At 41.0% G+C, this 15,312-nt stretch overlaps 1 protein-coding gene across 5 annotated transcripts in view; it reads left to right on the forward strand.

Annotated features, from left to right (window-relative positions):
* rhobtb1 (Rho related BTB domain containing 1) overlaps positions 1-15,312 on the forward strand; it is a 90,705-nt gene that overhangs the window by 15,946 nt on the left and 59,447 nt on the right. For 2 of the 5 annotated variants that reach the window (XM_070876856.1, XM_070876855.1), the window contains 2 exons: positions 5,463-5,664; positions 6,541-6,644. In XM_070876856.1, coding sequence (XP_070732957.1) covers positions 5,473-5,664; positions 6,541-6,644 — 296 coding nt within the window. In that variant the 5' untranslated portion in view covers positions 5,463-5,472. Of the gene's footprint in view, positions 1-5,462; positions 5,665-6,540; positions 6,645-11,690; positions 11,873-15,312 lie in introns of those variants that run through there. The other 3 variants (XM_070876858.1, XM_070876859.1, XM_070876857.1) reach the window with 2 other exon arrangements.

A 15,312-nucleotide genomic window follows, 5' to 3' on the forward strand; every position in this document is an offset into this window, starting at 1 on the left:
TGCCTGCAGATGGGGAATACTGAGCGCTGCGCCCAATCTTAATCCTCGTTCCCTTCCATTCACTAAAGTTTGGTGCATGGGTGGCGGCTAGTAAAATCTACCCTTGTAAATATGAGATATTCAGCACTGAAGCTCTTTTTAAACATAGACCTAGTTGGCATCGAAACCTTGTGGAAAAAAAGCTATTCAAAGAGCACTTAGGCCTTGAAATGAAATTGTAAATAGATTTATATGTCTGTTACTTACCACAGAGGATGTTGCAATGCATTTTAATAGCAAGAGTTTTGCAATTTTCTTTGCCTGTAGTGAGACCAGTAATGTCCTAGTAACCAGTTTGCAATTATAGCCTTGGAGGCAGATTTAAAATTAGTGCAGGATATATGGCAGGAACCAGTGATTCACTGGAAAATAAACCACCCAAAAGATTATACAGCAAAACTGTTGCAGCCCAGATGAGTTATTGGCTGAATTCTGTGTAGTTTCTATCCTAGTAAACCACTGCTTCCAGTCATGTTTCTTATTTATACCACACACACAACTGTTGTTTGTTTTTTTTTTGTACCCTTCAAGGTGAGGGTGTTGGGGAAAGGATCACTTTTTCCATTGAAACTGGGTTAGTACAACTTCCTTTCACACCTGCGACCTGGGTTCATACTCGGCTCAGAATGATAAGAGAAAATGGACAAACAAATTATTTTTTAATCCTATACTTACCAATGTATTTCAGTTACTTCTCGTCACCCTGTTTGATGCTCTAGAACTGTTAGGACAGATAGCTTTGGGAACATTGTGTGTCGCACTTTTCCTGCTGTGACATCATGAATGCTGCCACAAATGATCCACTATTCCCATTGGTGATGTCACTGGAGCAGAACTTCATGCTGTCACAAAATGTCCGCTAATGAGCTGCTTCGAACTCGCAGTAAGTCTACAGTTATCTCCCATTACATATAACATTTAAGATTATGGGGTAATTTAGCAGAGCAATCAATTCATAAAATGCACACATACTTAATGCTTTTCATAATCGGGGAAATAATTTTAGTAGGTAATTTTTGGAAGCTTTTTGAATTTCATTACTGTTCTGTCTGTCTCTCCATCTCCCTCTGTCTTTTGTACATGTGTGTTAAGGAGGTGCTTTGTCTACTACACTTGAGCATTATGACCACCTTCTGGCATTTGATTGGCTTAAATATCATACTCAAAATAGTAACAAATCACAACTTCGGTAGGCAGTATACCAATTGAATGAGAGAAAAACAGGTAGATAAATTTCCAATGAAAAGCAAAGCATATAGAAAAACAATCAGTAACATAATGACAAAACCTCCGTTTGTGAACCCAAGAAAGAGCTCTATTTTGGCAGTCTTGTTTCTCCATTAAAGCGATTTACTATTGTAACATAATAAAGACGTAAAAATGAGAACTTACAAGAAAATTATAGAAAATACCTACACAATAGTATTTTCTGTTTTTAAAAAAAAAAAAATATCTCCCATGTTCTATTTCAGCAGAGGCTTGTTCACAATTTAAATTTTCAATCCATGTGGTTTCCCAAAGCCATTACCCTCAGCTGAAGAGATCGGACAGCAGGCTACTGCTCTCAGCCTGCATTTGTATCGAAAATGTCTTGATTTATTTTTAAGGATTCATAGTAAGACTGGCATTTCCAAGCGTGACAGCACTTTTAATTTGTAACACTCCTCCTTTTCAAAGTGATGGAATATTATTGCCAATACAAAGACAAAAATACAAATTATATTTTGGGGACTTTTGAAAGCAAAAGTAAATTTGTTTCTTTTGTACAGCAACATCAGGATGGTGGGAAGTATGATCTATGTTTGAGACAGTTTTTGACAGGAAACAATAGATATACAAAGCGGTTATTTATTCATGCAACTTTGAGCATTTAAACAAAGAGTTAATATTTGTAAAACTACCCTCTTTCCCCCCCCCCCCCCACACCCACATTGCATTCTCCCTTTCCATGTTACAGCGAATTATTGGCATCACAAAAATGGTTATTTTTGAGACCCTTCCTCTTCCTCATCTATGTGCTTCCCCTCCGAAACATCATCTGCAAGCACTGGTTTAGCTTGTATATGTATACCAATGCCACCAAGCTATACCTCTCGATCCCTCCACTGCTTCTATGCTGTCACAATGGTTTCCTGCTATTCAGTCATTTGATGTGCCTTAACTTCCTTCAGCTAAACATTGGAAAGATTGACACCATTATCTTTGGCACTACCACAGACTCTGTCAACCTCGCTCCCTGCCTGCCATCTACGGCTTAATCAGACCGAGTTCAGTTTCCGCTCCATATCCTTTCCATCACTTACTTTTCCATTTCCATAACAACACTCACCTGTGCCCCTACTTCAAGCCTTCTGCTGCTGAAGCCTTCATTCATTCCTTTGTCACCTCCAGTCTCGACTACTCCAGCGCTCTCCTTGCCGGCTTCCCCTCATAAAACTCTGTCTCTTGTATCCTATCCCTTATCAAGTCTTACTTGTCCATTATCCCCATCCTTGCTGACTTACGTTGTCTTCTCGTCCATCAAAGTCTCAAGTTTAAGATTTTTTTCCCTTTGTCTTTAAATCTCTCCATTGTCTTGCCTCTCCCTATAGAAACATAGAAAATAGGTGCAGGAGTAGGCCATTCGGCCCTTCTAGCCTGCACCGCCATTCAATGAGTTCATGGCTGAACATGCAACTTCAGTACCCCATTCCTGCTTTCTCACCATACCCCTTGATTCCCCTAGTAGTAAGGACTTCATCTAACTCCTTTTTGAATATATTTAGTGAATTGGCCTCAACAACTTTCTGTGGTAGAGAATTCCACAGGTTCACCACTCTCTGGGTGAAGAAATTCCTCCTCATCTCAGTCCTAAATGGCTTCCCCCTTATCCTTAGACTGTGTCCCCTGGTTCTGGACTTCCCCAACATTGGGAACATTCTTCCTGCATCTAACCTGTCTAACTCCGTCAGAATTTTAAACGTTTCTATGAGGTCCCCTCTCATTCTTCTGAACTCCAGTGAATACAAGCCCAGTTGATCCAGTCTTTCTTGATAGGTCAGTCCCGCCATCCCGGGAATCAGTCTGGTGAACCTTCGCTGCACTCCCTCAATAGCAAGAATGTCCTTCCTCAGGTTAGGAGACCAAAACTGTACACAATACTCCAGGTGTGGCCTCACCAAGGCCCTGTACAATTGTAGCAACACCTCCCTGCCCTTGTACTCAAATCCCCTCGCTATGAAGGCCAACATGCCATTTGCTTTCTTAACCGCCTGCTGTACCTGCATGCCAACCTTCAATGACTGATGTACCATGACACCCAGGTCTCGTTGCACCTCTCCTTTTCCTAATCTGTCACCATTCAGATAATAGTCTGTCTCTCTGTTTTTACCACCAAAGTGGATAACCTCACATTTATCCACATTATACTTCATCTGCCATGCATTTGCTCACTCACCTAACCTATCCAAGTCGCTCTGCAGCCTCATAGAATCCTCCTTGCAGCTCACACTGCCACCCAACTTAGTGTCATCTGCAAATTTGGAGATACTACATTTAATCCCCTCGTCTAAATCATTAATGTACAGTGTAAACAGCTGGGGCCCCAGCACAGAACCTTGCGGTACCCCACTAGTCACTGCCTGCCATTCTGAAAAGTCCCCATTTACTCCTACTCTTTGCTTCCTGTCTGACAACCAGTTCTCAATCCATGTCAGCACATTATCTCCTATAATCTCCTCCAGCCCTTAAACCTCTTCCCTCAAATTCTCTCCCTACGACTTCTGCCTCTTGTGCATCCTTTCCACTTATTGACTCATCATTGGTCATGTACTGTCAGCTGCCTAGATCCATTTCTCCAGAATTCTCCAAATTCCTCTTGCTTCTCCTTTAAGACCTTCCTTAAAACCCACCGCTTTGAACAAATCATTGGTCATCCCTCCTAAAGCTCTCTTTCTTTGGCTTGGCATCTGTTTTTCAACAAGGCATCTGTGAAGAACCTTTGGAATGTTTTCTATATGAAAGGTGCCAAATTGTTGACGAGGATTGAAAGAGTAACATGAAGGACTAGTGGGAAAGAAGCAACAACTGTTATAAGAGGAAATATTTTTGTCTTGAGCAATGCTGCAGGAAATCAGTTCTTTGTGTGTTGTGTGGTATAACACTCCTATTGTATAAATAGTATTTCCTCTGACTCAACAAGCAATGCCAGGGGCGATCTGTGAATAATAAAGACCATGAGGTTATCTTCGATTTCCGCCCAAGATGGGCGTGATGTCTGTGGAGCGGCTGCCAGCATGAGGCCCGAGCCATTTTGAATCCTAAGCCTCATTATCATACTGCTGATTAGCTGCCTGTATCCGTCTGCAGCTGGTTGTGGGAAGGTGGAGAATCAGCTGGTTTTCATGCTAAGCTGGCCAGCAGGCTAGGTCTTGGTGAGGAGATGGGGGAAATTCCAGGGAGAGATCTCAAATGAGTTGGCTGGACGTTTTTGCGGGTCCCAGAAGGAGCAGAAGTGCTCCTCCTGGGTCTAACAGAAAAGGAAAATTAAAAGTTTGTGGGCCGTTTCTTGTGCGGTCTCCAGTGGTTCATTGAAAGACCTGGTTCGGCCATTCAGCTCCCAGTACAAATGGGCGGAAGATGAACGCTGCACATATCGTCAATTTGTACATGAAAGTTGATGTGGCGGTCTCACAACAGGCATAGGACGCTGTATTGCATATTTAAGCAGTGGTGGGTTGTTCTCCCATTTACAAGCCTGCCTGAAAATTGCATCTGTTGAGCCTTGGGCATCAGCAGCTGAGGTGCCCCCTCTTTCCGCACTCTCCACAGTGTTCAATAGCCGGCCGGCCATCCATTATTCAGGTGAGGAATAGGCGACTGACAGTTTAAAAATTGCCCCCTCCCACCCATATGATGCACATGATTAAAACCACAAATAGTTGCCATTGACATGATTAATTATTATTTTGTGGGCCTTTTTTCATAAGAGTTTTTGATTCTAAGACCAGCTTAAAGAGGTTTCCCCTTCTGTGTTGTGGTGTTTCCATTCCCAACACACAATCATAAAATCTGTAGACTAATGTAAACAGAACTACAGGTTTTGGTCAGCAGGATTTGGTTGCAACCTACATCTATCTGGCCTTTTCCACTTCCAGGGTGACAACTAATCCAGCCTAGTTAAACAGTAAAGTTTTGTTTATGCATGACAGGTTTGTTTTTATAAAGACTAGAGATGCCAGCAGGATTTGGCCTGAATGCACTGAAAAATACCAGAGTAGTTGCAACATTTGTCTATGAATTAATACGAGCCACAGTATAAATGGAGTGACCGACTCCAAATTAGATCGCATTTGCTGTGTTCTGGTTGTTTTGCTGAATGAAGTAGCTTTTCTTCAAATGTGGTTATGCAAGTGCTCGACATTCTTTTGTTTGTTCCAACGCAGTTTACTGTAAATGGACACTGCTATGGATTATGAAAGGCCGAATGTTGAAACTATCAAGTGTGTTGTTGTCGGAGACAACGCTGTGGGAAAGACACGACTCATCTGTGCGAGAGCATGCAATACCACCTTGACACAGTACCAGCTGCTGTCCACCCACGTTCCCACTGTCTGGGCAATTGATCAGTATCGTGTTTGCCAAGAGGTAAGAATGTTTTTTTTCAATAAATGTGACTTAATAAACACTTCACTTTAAAAATTAAACATACACAATACATAAAGTCCCATAAGATCATGCTTTGAATATACTCTAATGTAAATATTATTAATTTTTACTTGGTTCTCCGGAGAACTCACATAATATTACTGTCATCCAAAAATAATATTTATTTTATTGAACAGTGGATTGATTGGATACACCGTCCAGTTATTTAATTTTTTTCAAATGTACATCTTAATGCCATTTTAGACTCACTCGTAAAAATAATAGTTCTAAACGTAAATTTAATAAAACTTTTTTAAAAAACTATATAGTGTGAAATTCATTTTGAACTGAATAAATACATGTTTGGATACAAATTGAGAACTGGAAATTGAAAATCCATTGGAAATAAAAGATTACCTTTTCAATTTTTTTTTAAGGTTTTGAATATTTTTTTAGTTAAGATTAATGATGAGGTGTAAGAGCCCTGCAAATATGTTTAGTACTGTAACTGAACTATTTGAAGATACTAAAGTGATCTGACTAATATCTTTACAGCTAACTTGGGGTTCTCAAAATAAACACCTCATAATCCGTGTAGTTTACAAATTGTTGGTTGCATTGATTTTAAAAGATTGTGTGTGTGGAGCAATCAAGTTGCATATTTTAACTTCAAATGTAATAAATTCTGTTCTCTTTGCTCAGTTACAACTATAGCATTGTAATTGTGTTCCTTGTTTTTAGTGAAATGCGGGGTGATATGTTTGAGTTATTCTCTCTGAGCGACATAATGTAATACATTAAAGTTTGGTGTTGAAAATACCACAATTGGACTTTCAATTGTTTCAATCTATTACATTAAATGTTGGTTACGTTTAGGTGCTCGAACGTTCCCGCGATGTTGTAGATGAAGTTAGCATATCACTCAGGCTGTGGGATACGTTTGGTGACCACCATAAGGACAGGCGTTTTGCATATGGCAGGTAAAAAAAAATACAAGCGGAAAAAAAGCCACATATACAACACGTGTGTGTGTGTGTGTGTGTGTGTGTGTGTGTGTGTGTGTGTATTTTTCAATCTTGCAGTTTAAAAAAAGTTTGAATCTTGCATTAAAGAAAGAATTTGATAAGATCGCAAGTGTAAGATGAGTACTATACTATTGTACCTGAGTGGCCTGATGTACCAATACTAAAAATTTGAATGTTTAAGTTTAGGTTCAGTAAACTTTACAATGGAATACAAACAGATTTATATATTACAAAATGGCATTGGTGTTTGTTTTCTAGAAACAGCTTTTAAGTAGGCTTAAGTCAGCAGCTGCAGATTTAACCTAGAATGTTGGCAATCAACATGAAATTTTTAGATCTTTTGATTCCACAAACTACCAGCCTTTTAAAAAGCTGTGAATGATGTACAAATTACTTGACGTTCTTTTTCCCTGTCTAAAACCAATAGCTTTTGACTTGGCTTTTGGGATGTAAGTATTGCCATCATGTGGTTACTAATTGCTTATTGGGCAGACATATGCCTTCATTTCCAACTCCTTTTTGCTTGCCAGTGCTGTCTAATATTTTAGTTAATGGTTGCCAACATTTTTGAGGGATTAGGATATAAAATAATGCTGGTGCGCGGAAGGCAGAACAATGATTCCCTATAATTTTTCCCCATAAATTACACAGCTGCATTTAAAAAAATGTTTTCTTGGGGATTTTTCAAAATTAAAATAATTGTTAAGCATCACAAGCAGACATGGGTGGGATAGAGAGGAGGTGAAGCTTATGGCTCCCCCAAAAAAACACCAAATATGTAATTTCATAGCAGGTTTTTAGACTTTAAACCTGATGTGTTGTGCAGCTCAAGTTTTAGTACTCATGTTATCCATTCTCCAAACATAGTGAAGTATGTAATATCAATACAAAAAATATATGGCAATTCAGACAGCATCTGAAAATAGAAAAGAGAGCTTAATATTTAGGGCAGAAACCCTTCATCAGTGTTAAATGAGAAGGTTGGTGAGCCCTTTTATAAGACTTGAGGAAAGAGTGGAGGGGAGAACATTGGGTAAAGTACAAAAATAGCCTATGAAGAGATGTTTTTCTTGCATCTTTTTCTAGCTGTTTTTGTTTTAACGTGCTTGATGATATGCAAAGGTTATCCAGCCAGACAGTGAAAAGGGAGCAGAAATCTAAAGGACCAAAGTGGAATATGAACTGTCAGGAAGCGGTGAGATAGCTTGGGTCTGAAGTTGCAAAAGTCAATTTCTCAGTCGAGAAGGCTGCAACGAGGCCATGAGGGAGAGAGATCTGGGAGGTCGTTTTAAAAGTTTGTGTTACAGCGAGGAGCTCGTCCACTGCCTGCCCAAAATTCCAATTTCAGTTGTGGGTTTGTGAAGCTTCCCATGTTTCTGGGGGTTTTGCTTGAATTGGTACACTGAGAGATTGAGGTCTGAGTGGGAATGAGGAATGGCAGAGACGGAATAAAGAAAACTAACAAATGTACGATTTAATTAAAAAAATGGAAAATACTAGAAATTAATTAAAATACAGGTTAGGCAGCATCTATGGAGAGAGAAACAAAGTTAACATTTCAGGTCGTTGACCTTTCATCAGAAAGTTTAGTTTTTTGAAAGAGCTGAAATACTTAAGACCCTCAAGGTTGCTAGTAATTAGTATGTAACAAATTAGCAAGATGTAACAAATTTTCAATTCAGTTCAAATATTTATGAATGAGGTACCTCATCTATTTTATGGATTTCAGTGGAAGGACTATATTTTTTATGTGTACCTTATTTGTTAGTTTACATCAATTTCTGCTGTCTGCTGCAGATCCCCTTGAAAAATGAGGATGGAACCATCTGGGCTGTGACTTCTCTAGAGCTCTTGGGAATGCTGCTAGCTGACAGGAACTGTGCTTTACAGGGTTGGGTGTTTTATGATGGCTTCTGCAAATAGTTCTTTTGTTCCTTCCATCTAACATGTCAATAAAATGTGATACTTGCTTATAGCTGAGCTAGGCCCAAATTAGCAAGATTGGTCAACTGTTTGCATTTGACTTGCTCCTTTTTTTTGAAGAGAGTCTGTTTGAGGGCATTTGCGCTATGTCAGAATTTGTGTATATGTATGTCTGAATAATAATAAATCGGTTACTACAGAATGTCAATTCTTAAAATCCCATGAATGCAGAAGACTGAATAATGAGATCAATCTGAGAGCTAACTTATGAATCACAGTGTACTTGTGACAATTTATGCCTTAAAAAGCTGTTGCCAGTGTAACAAGACCTATGTCATGGCTTGATTTGGGCAAGTAGCGGTAAACCTATAGGCAGGCATGAGACCAAATTCCCCTCTTCCTCCCTACCATGAGGCAACAGGCAAATGCTTCTGTTCCATCTAATTTTGCTTTTGTATTAGAAAAGTACATGCCCCTTTAAAAGTGAGTTTGATCCAAAGTCACTTGCCCATCTTTCCAAATCAGTTCTAATTGAAGGTTTATTTTTATAATGTCATGTATTCCTATAGACATCATACACAGTAATCCACTCTCAAGTTATTTGCTTCATTTGCACCAAGCTGCTGTGAAATCTTTTATACAATTTCCTTCGCTATTACTTGACTTCTGACCTGCAAGGTTTTAATTGAATTGCTTACTATAAATAAGTTGGGACACAATCTGCAGTCCATAGAGAAGAACAGAATATAAGAGGATTCAGTCATATGCCCCTGGTTTAAGGAGTATGGATAGTTGTCCAAAAATATCAATGGTGAATTTGTGCCCAGGCTGCAGACAAACCACGTGTGTCAGAAGTCTGCAGGAAATAAGAAGCCCTAAAACAGAAAGCTGCTGGTGTAAATGTGGATTCTTTTCCCTCAGTCTGGTTCAGCGAATTCATTGAGTCGAACACCGTTGCCGCTTATAACCAAGCAGACTTTATTCTTTTGTTTCACCGGCCGGGACTTATCAGACAGAAGGAATGCTCTCCCTATAGAGCGCACCCACTCCCTACGGACAAGTGCCGTTACATTGTAATGGCGCAACGGTTATACATTTCAGTACAAGATACAATTAGAGTGACATTCAGTTCAGCCTATCCCCTTTGATCCCTCCTTCCCTTTGTCCACTCATGAGCCGACATCTGTATGGGCTGTTTTTACACAAAGGAGCCTTTCAGAGTCTTTCTTGTTTCAAGTTTACTGGTGTGACTTAGCAAGACCTTGGAGCTAGTCTGTTAGTTGTATCAATGTTGTAACATTTGCAGTCTGACATTCTTAAGGCTATTCCTCCATGAATCCTTTGTTCAATTCCACTATCCCTATACATTTTCCCACATTCTCAACTTCAATGTCTGTATACATTCTCATTCCCCCCTTTTATCATTCCATGATAACCCTTAGGATTATTCTAGGAGTATAGCATTCAGCCGTTCACACTCTCTTTCCTGATCCTCCTTGTCGAGTAGGTCTTTAGTTTGCTGGATCATAACCCGGGAGCCCGTGACCACAAGAGGGTTTGCTAACCTTGCCATCATGACTTTACAACAAAGGTTAAAGCAACCAACAATCAAGCAACAGGTAATTATTACTACGATGAGAATAATTGCCCCATGCGTTAGATAGGATCCCCAGGATCCACCCGATAGCCAATCAAACAAGCTAGATCCTCCTGCTGGCGTGGATAACTTCTTCACCTCCCTTCTTATGTGATCAGCGAGATTGGTTGTTTTCTGAACTATCGGGAATGTAAGTTCAACATTCAGATCCTATCAGGGCACACGTTCCCCCTTTCTCAGCTAACAGATAATCGAGGGCCATTCGGTTTTGTAATGCTACGGTCTGCATTGCTACCATTTCGGCCGTGATGTCCTCCAGAGCTTCAGTGGTATAGTTAGCTATCTGTTCCAATACTCTCTCTAGGTTCTGTACTTCATCCATGCTGCGTCCTATCCCGAATGGGAACATCATGACCTCAAAGAACCTTTCGGCGAGGGTGAGGGCTCACCTGTGTCGGCTGGAGGCATGTGCTTCCGCCAGGGTACGTATTTGCCGCACAAATGGCACCACATATCCCAGATAGCAGGACCCTGTCCATCACCTAGGCAACCAGGGGTATGCCCGATGACCGCACACAAAATACGTGCCATTATACGCTGCCTTCTGATATATTGTGTCGGGGTCCTAAGACTGGGCCCACAGACCTCCACCTGTTTTATTCGGAAGGTGAGAGAGGATAGTGACTCGTGCACCTGTGTGGGCAATTGCTGTACCCTATGATATGTCCCTTGCTGCTGGTGTCATTTCGGGTTAAACATATGTTCCCGGTTGGCCTCCCGATCCCCGAGGTATTAGTCAGGGCTAAGAATGGGGGTTCCTTTTCACGGTCGTAGGGTGGCTGGTACCATCCCTGGAACGTTTGACTAATGGGGTACCCAGCACTCTCCCACTTAGTGACGTCCCCGTGGTTGTCCACACGGTAACGGTATGATGCTCCTCCTGCCCTCCGTGATCCCTCTGACGATACCTGTTAGATTGCAATCTTTGAAAGCAAGAGGGATACGTGAGAAGCAAGTATCGTTATTATCTCTCTCACAGTTGAGGGAAAGCTCCGAAGGGCAGGCTGGTTGCTCCCAGACCAACATCTTGACCTGCCTTTCATCTTTCATATTGGCCCCCCTCCTCTCATGCTAGTCTGGCTCAGAAGCCACTTGACAGTCTCAGTTAGGGTCAGTGGAACGGGGCGCAAAGGAATTCCCCCTTTGGAATGTATAGAGATATGTGAGCACACCCAGCATCTAGAAAAGTTCCCATTTTCGCGCATAAACATAACACATATACAAAAAGGTGTTTACATGGAGCTCTCGCTTCAGTCTCCCCTCCCATGTGCCGCACCTGACGTACACCAACGCTACTATACAGACTGTGGCACACAGACACAGTTTCATCTTATTACTCGGGAACAAAATGTTTCTTGTAGTGTCTCTATGGACAAGGATAAATAGTCCGAATATTTTGCTGATTCAAAGAGTTCGGTTTTTTCACCTCTCTTCTCAGGTCACCGTCGGTGCAGCTGGTTGTCTATCACTACGGGTAGGAGTTCAAACTGTTCTCCTCGGGACTCACTCGGTTAGTCAGGACGCTTCTAGGAAGGACCTTGTTCAGCTATGGAGAAGAGGAAGTCTGGAACAGAAACAGGAGTTAGAATAACCAGTAAAATAGGTTCGTTAGAGGGTGGTGAGCTTGCAGTGGTGCAGGTGAACCCAGGCACTTCTCCCTTCAACCTTGGCTGCAGTGGGGGTAGTGAGTAACACCTGAAAAGGCCCCTCCCATCGTGGCTCTAATCCCTTCCGAATCCATTTCTTAATCGGGACATACTTCCCTGGTGCCACGAGGGACAATTCGGGTAAAACTGGGAGGTCGAGGTGAGCATCTCTAACCTGGTTGTGGGCTATTCACAGAGCCTGAGTCAGAAAAAGAACATAGGTGTTCATTTCCTCAGTCATGTGGTGGAATTGGACAGTGGAGGGGACATTCTGATTCCAGGGGGTCCTAAGGGGCCTACCATAAATGACCTCAGCGGGGGTCAGTCTAGCCTTACCGGTGGGAGTAGTTCGGATCTGGAATAGGGCTATGGGAAGGAGTTTGAGCCAATTGAGTCCGGTTGATGCTACCAGTTTTGCAAGCTTGGTTTTAAGAGTTTGATTAGCACGTTTAACTAGTCCCGCAGCTTGGGGTCGGTAGGCACAATGCAGCTGCTGGTTAATGCGCATCTGGGAACAGAATTCTTTGTTAACTTGGCCAATAAAGTGAGGGCCATTATCGGAACTCAGTCGAGCTGGGATACCATATCTAGGAACAATTTCCCTCATTAACACCTTAACAACAGTTTGAGCCTTATTGTCCAGGGTAGGGTAGGCTTCGATCCATTTGCTAAACACATCTACTATTACTAACACATATTTGTAACACTGAACTCTTTGCAACTCAATGTAGTCCAACTGCAATGTCACAAAGGGACCTTCGGGTAGGGGCGTCTTACCCCAATCACAGGGGACTCCCTTCCCTGGATTATGCTGTTGGCAAACAAGGCAGCGACTACTGATGTTCTGGGCCAGCGCCTGGAGTCTAGGGTGCCACCAAATAGCCAAAAATGTGTCACTTGTTGTCCTTGCTCCACAATGAGTAGCAAAATGCATACATTCAGTAACCCATAGGGCCAACTCGTCAGACATGCAAGTCTGTTCCGCGGGAGTGGTCCAGAGTTTAGAAACATTGTCATAAGTACATGCATAATTTTTCCACAACAGTTTATCTTTTTCAGGAGCGTCCTCCTGTGCTTTAATGACATCTTGGATGGTTGGCATTGGTTTTTCCGAGGCTAACTTATCCTTTGCAGGATTTTTAGTCTGACTCATCTTTTATCCATGCATGTCGAGGTCACTCCGTGAAATCAGAGGTCAGGGTTAGGTTGGGTTTGTGGATCTCTTTCAGCTTATTTATCTTAGCCTTTTAACTCTTCAATTTGTTTTGTTTGAGTATCTATTTCTTTATTGTATCAGGCAAGTATTATTACATAAGCTAGTTCTGTTTTTATTTTATTCTGACTATCGCACCATTTCCTCTGTTAGGTGAGTCTTTTTTCTATTAAGAAATCCAAATTAATAATGTTCAGTATAAAACGGCTGTCAATGGAAAGGGTTAACTCCTTTACAGGTTTGTAAGAAGACCTGATGTCATTACGTGACTTCACGTAATCATCTGAAAAAAAAATCTTTGTGCCTTCAAAACTTGCTTATAAATTAGGAATCCATTAAACAGCAGAAATCATTAGTAAAGCCGTCATAATAAAAGTCTTCTCATCAGGAAAGGCAGCATTTAGATTAAACTCCAATTTTTTAAACTCTAATTCAAGTACTTGCCAAAGATTTTTTTTAAATTGATTTAAAACGAGACCACACATTTTTAATAGCTATTTGTTTACTGAAATTCAATTTCGTCATCAGCCTCGGTAAATGCAAAGCCAACCATTTGACTACGTAGTCTATCGATACCTTTCTCAGAGGTCCCAGTGGAACTCTTAGTACGTTTCTCGTGCGCGCACTCTTTCTTTAAGACGTCTACGGTTTTAACATATCCTTCCATTAATGAGAGCCCTAATTTAGTGGCGTTCTCCTGCCAACTCGACAGAAGTGATGCATCTTTTCAAACTGCAGTGGAACTTTCTCATAATTTAAAATCTCAGAACATTTTTTTTCCTTTCAGCACCTATTTAGTACGTTATGTCTTTTTTTTTTAAGATCTCCTTTCTTCAAATTAGGTTTTGTATTTTACAGAGGGCTCGGGTCTCGGTAAATTTGTTAATTTAAAATCTCAGACAATCGACACTTTTTCTTTCAAATTCGTTCAATTTGTTTTCTTTCAAGGTTGCATCTTTTTTTTCGTCTTTTCCATAACTAGAGGGAAGTCTGGCACGTAGGCTGAGGGCTGCTTTTCGTTATCTCAATTGTTCCAGTCTCAAGGTCGTGTTATACTGTCTCTTCTAAACTGCAGATTTAATATAATAATTTTAAAAAATTTTGAATCCACCTCAGTATTTTGCTGTGCCTTCTCTGAATATCTCAAAATCCCAATTCAAACTGTGTAATTTCAATCTTTAGTTAAAACTTTTTTTGAGCTTAGAAGCTTTTTTTTTTAAAAGGCATTCTTTATCTCATTCCGAGACTAAATTTATGTCTTTCAACCCAATGTAATTAATCATTGCATGTTTTCTTTCGACAAGTAAGTGAGCGTGTCAAATAAATTCTTTTTTTTTCAACCACCGGGACCATGTATTTTTTATCTTTTACTCAACAAACCTATCCTTTGTGCATTTCCTAACTCCGTAACTTATCATCCGAATATATGTAATTCAAGGTTCACACTCTTAAACTTCCCACATACAGGACAACACTACGAAGGGTTAAAAAAACTTTCACTCTTTGAAAAAGTGGGTGGAGCTAAAACAAACCACAACTCCCCGGTTTCCCAAACAGGCTTTCTTATCCACAGTCAAAATCACACAAGCACTTCTCATTTAAAACAGACGTTCACAAAGCTTTCATATCCACAGTCAAAATCACACAAGCACTTCTCATTTAAAACAGACGTTCACAAAAGTCTCTCTTCTTTCCTATTAATTGTTTTGGCCGGCTATATTTTTGGATCCATGACCTTTCAAGGAATTCGTAGTTTTATCTAAATTACCCATCCTCGCGTCGCCCCGCATAGGATCAGGGTCCTAATTCGTCCCGATTGTCCCCGCGTCGCCCCGCGGTGGTTTAAGTTATCTTATCCAGAGCCTAGGCAGACCAAGTGATATACAAGATCGACGCCGTACCTGAAATAAGTACAATTTTAAATTTACACAGTCCCGCATCGCCCCGCGGCTTAATTTTACTTAATTCCCTAACCTCCGCATCGCCCCGCGGTTTTCCTGTTCGCGTCGCCGCGCAATCCCTCCGCGTCTCCGTGCGGTAAGCCTTACTTAATTTGTTCCAGGTTCCAGATTTACCTATTCTAACCTATCCTTCCGAGTCGCCGCCCGGTTCGTGTCGCCGCGCGATTTCCCTATCCTTCCCTATTCTAAGTTTAGAAGGTATTCGCCAGATTATCCTGGATCT

The sequence above is a fragment of the Pristiophorus japonicus genome, chromosome 3 (assembly GCF_044704955.1).
Source record: "Pristiophorus japonicus isolate sPriJap1 chromosome 3, sPriJap1.hap1, whole genome shotgun sequence".
Classification (NCBI taxonomy): domain Eukaryota; kingdom Metazoa; phylum Chordata; class Chondrichthyes; family Pristiophoridae; genus Pristiophorus; species Pristiophorus japonicus.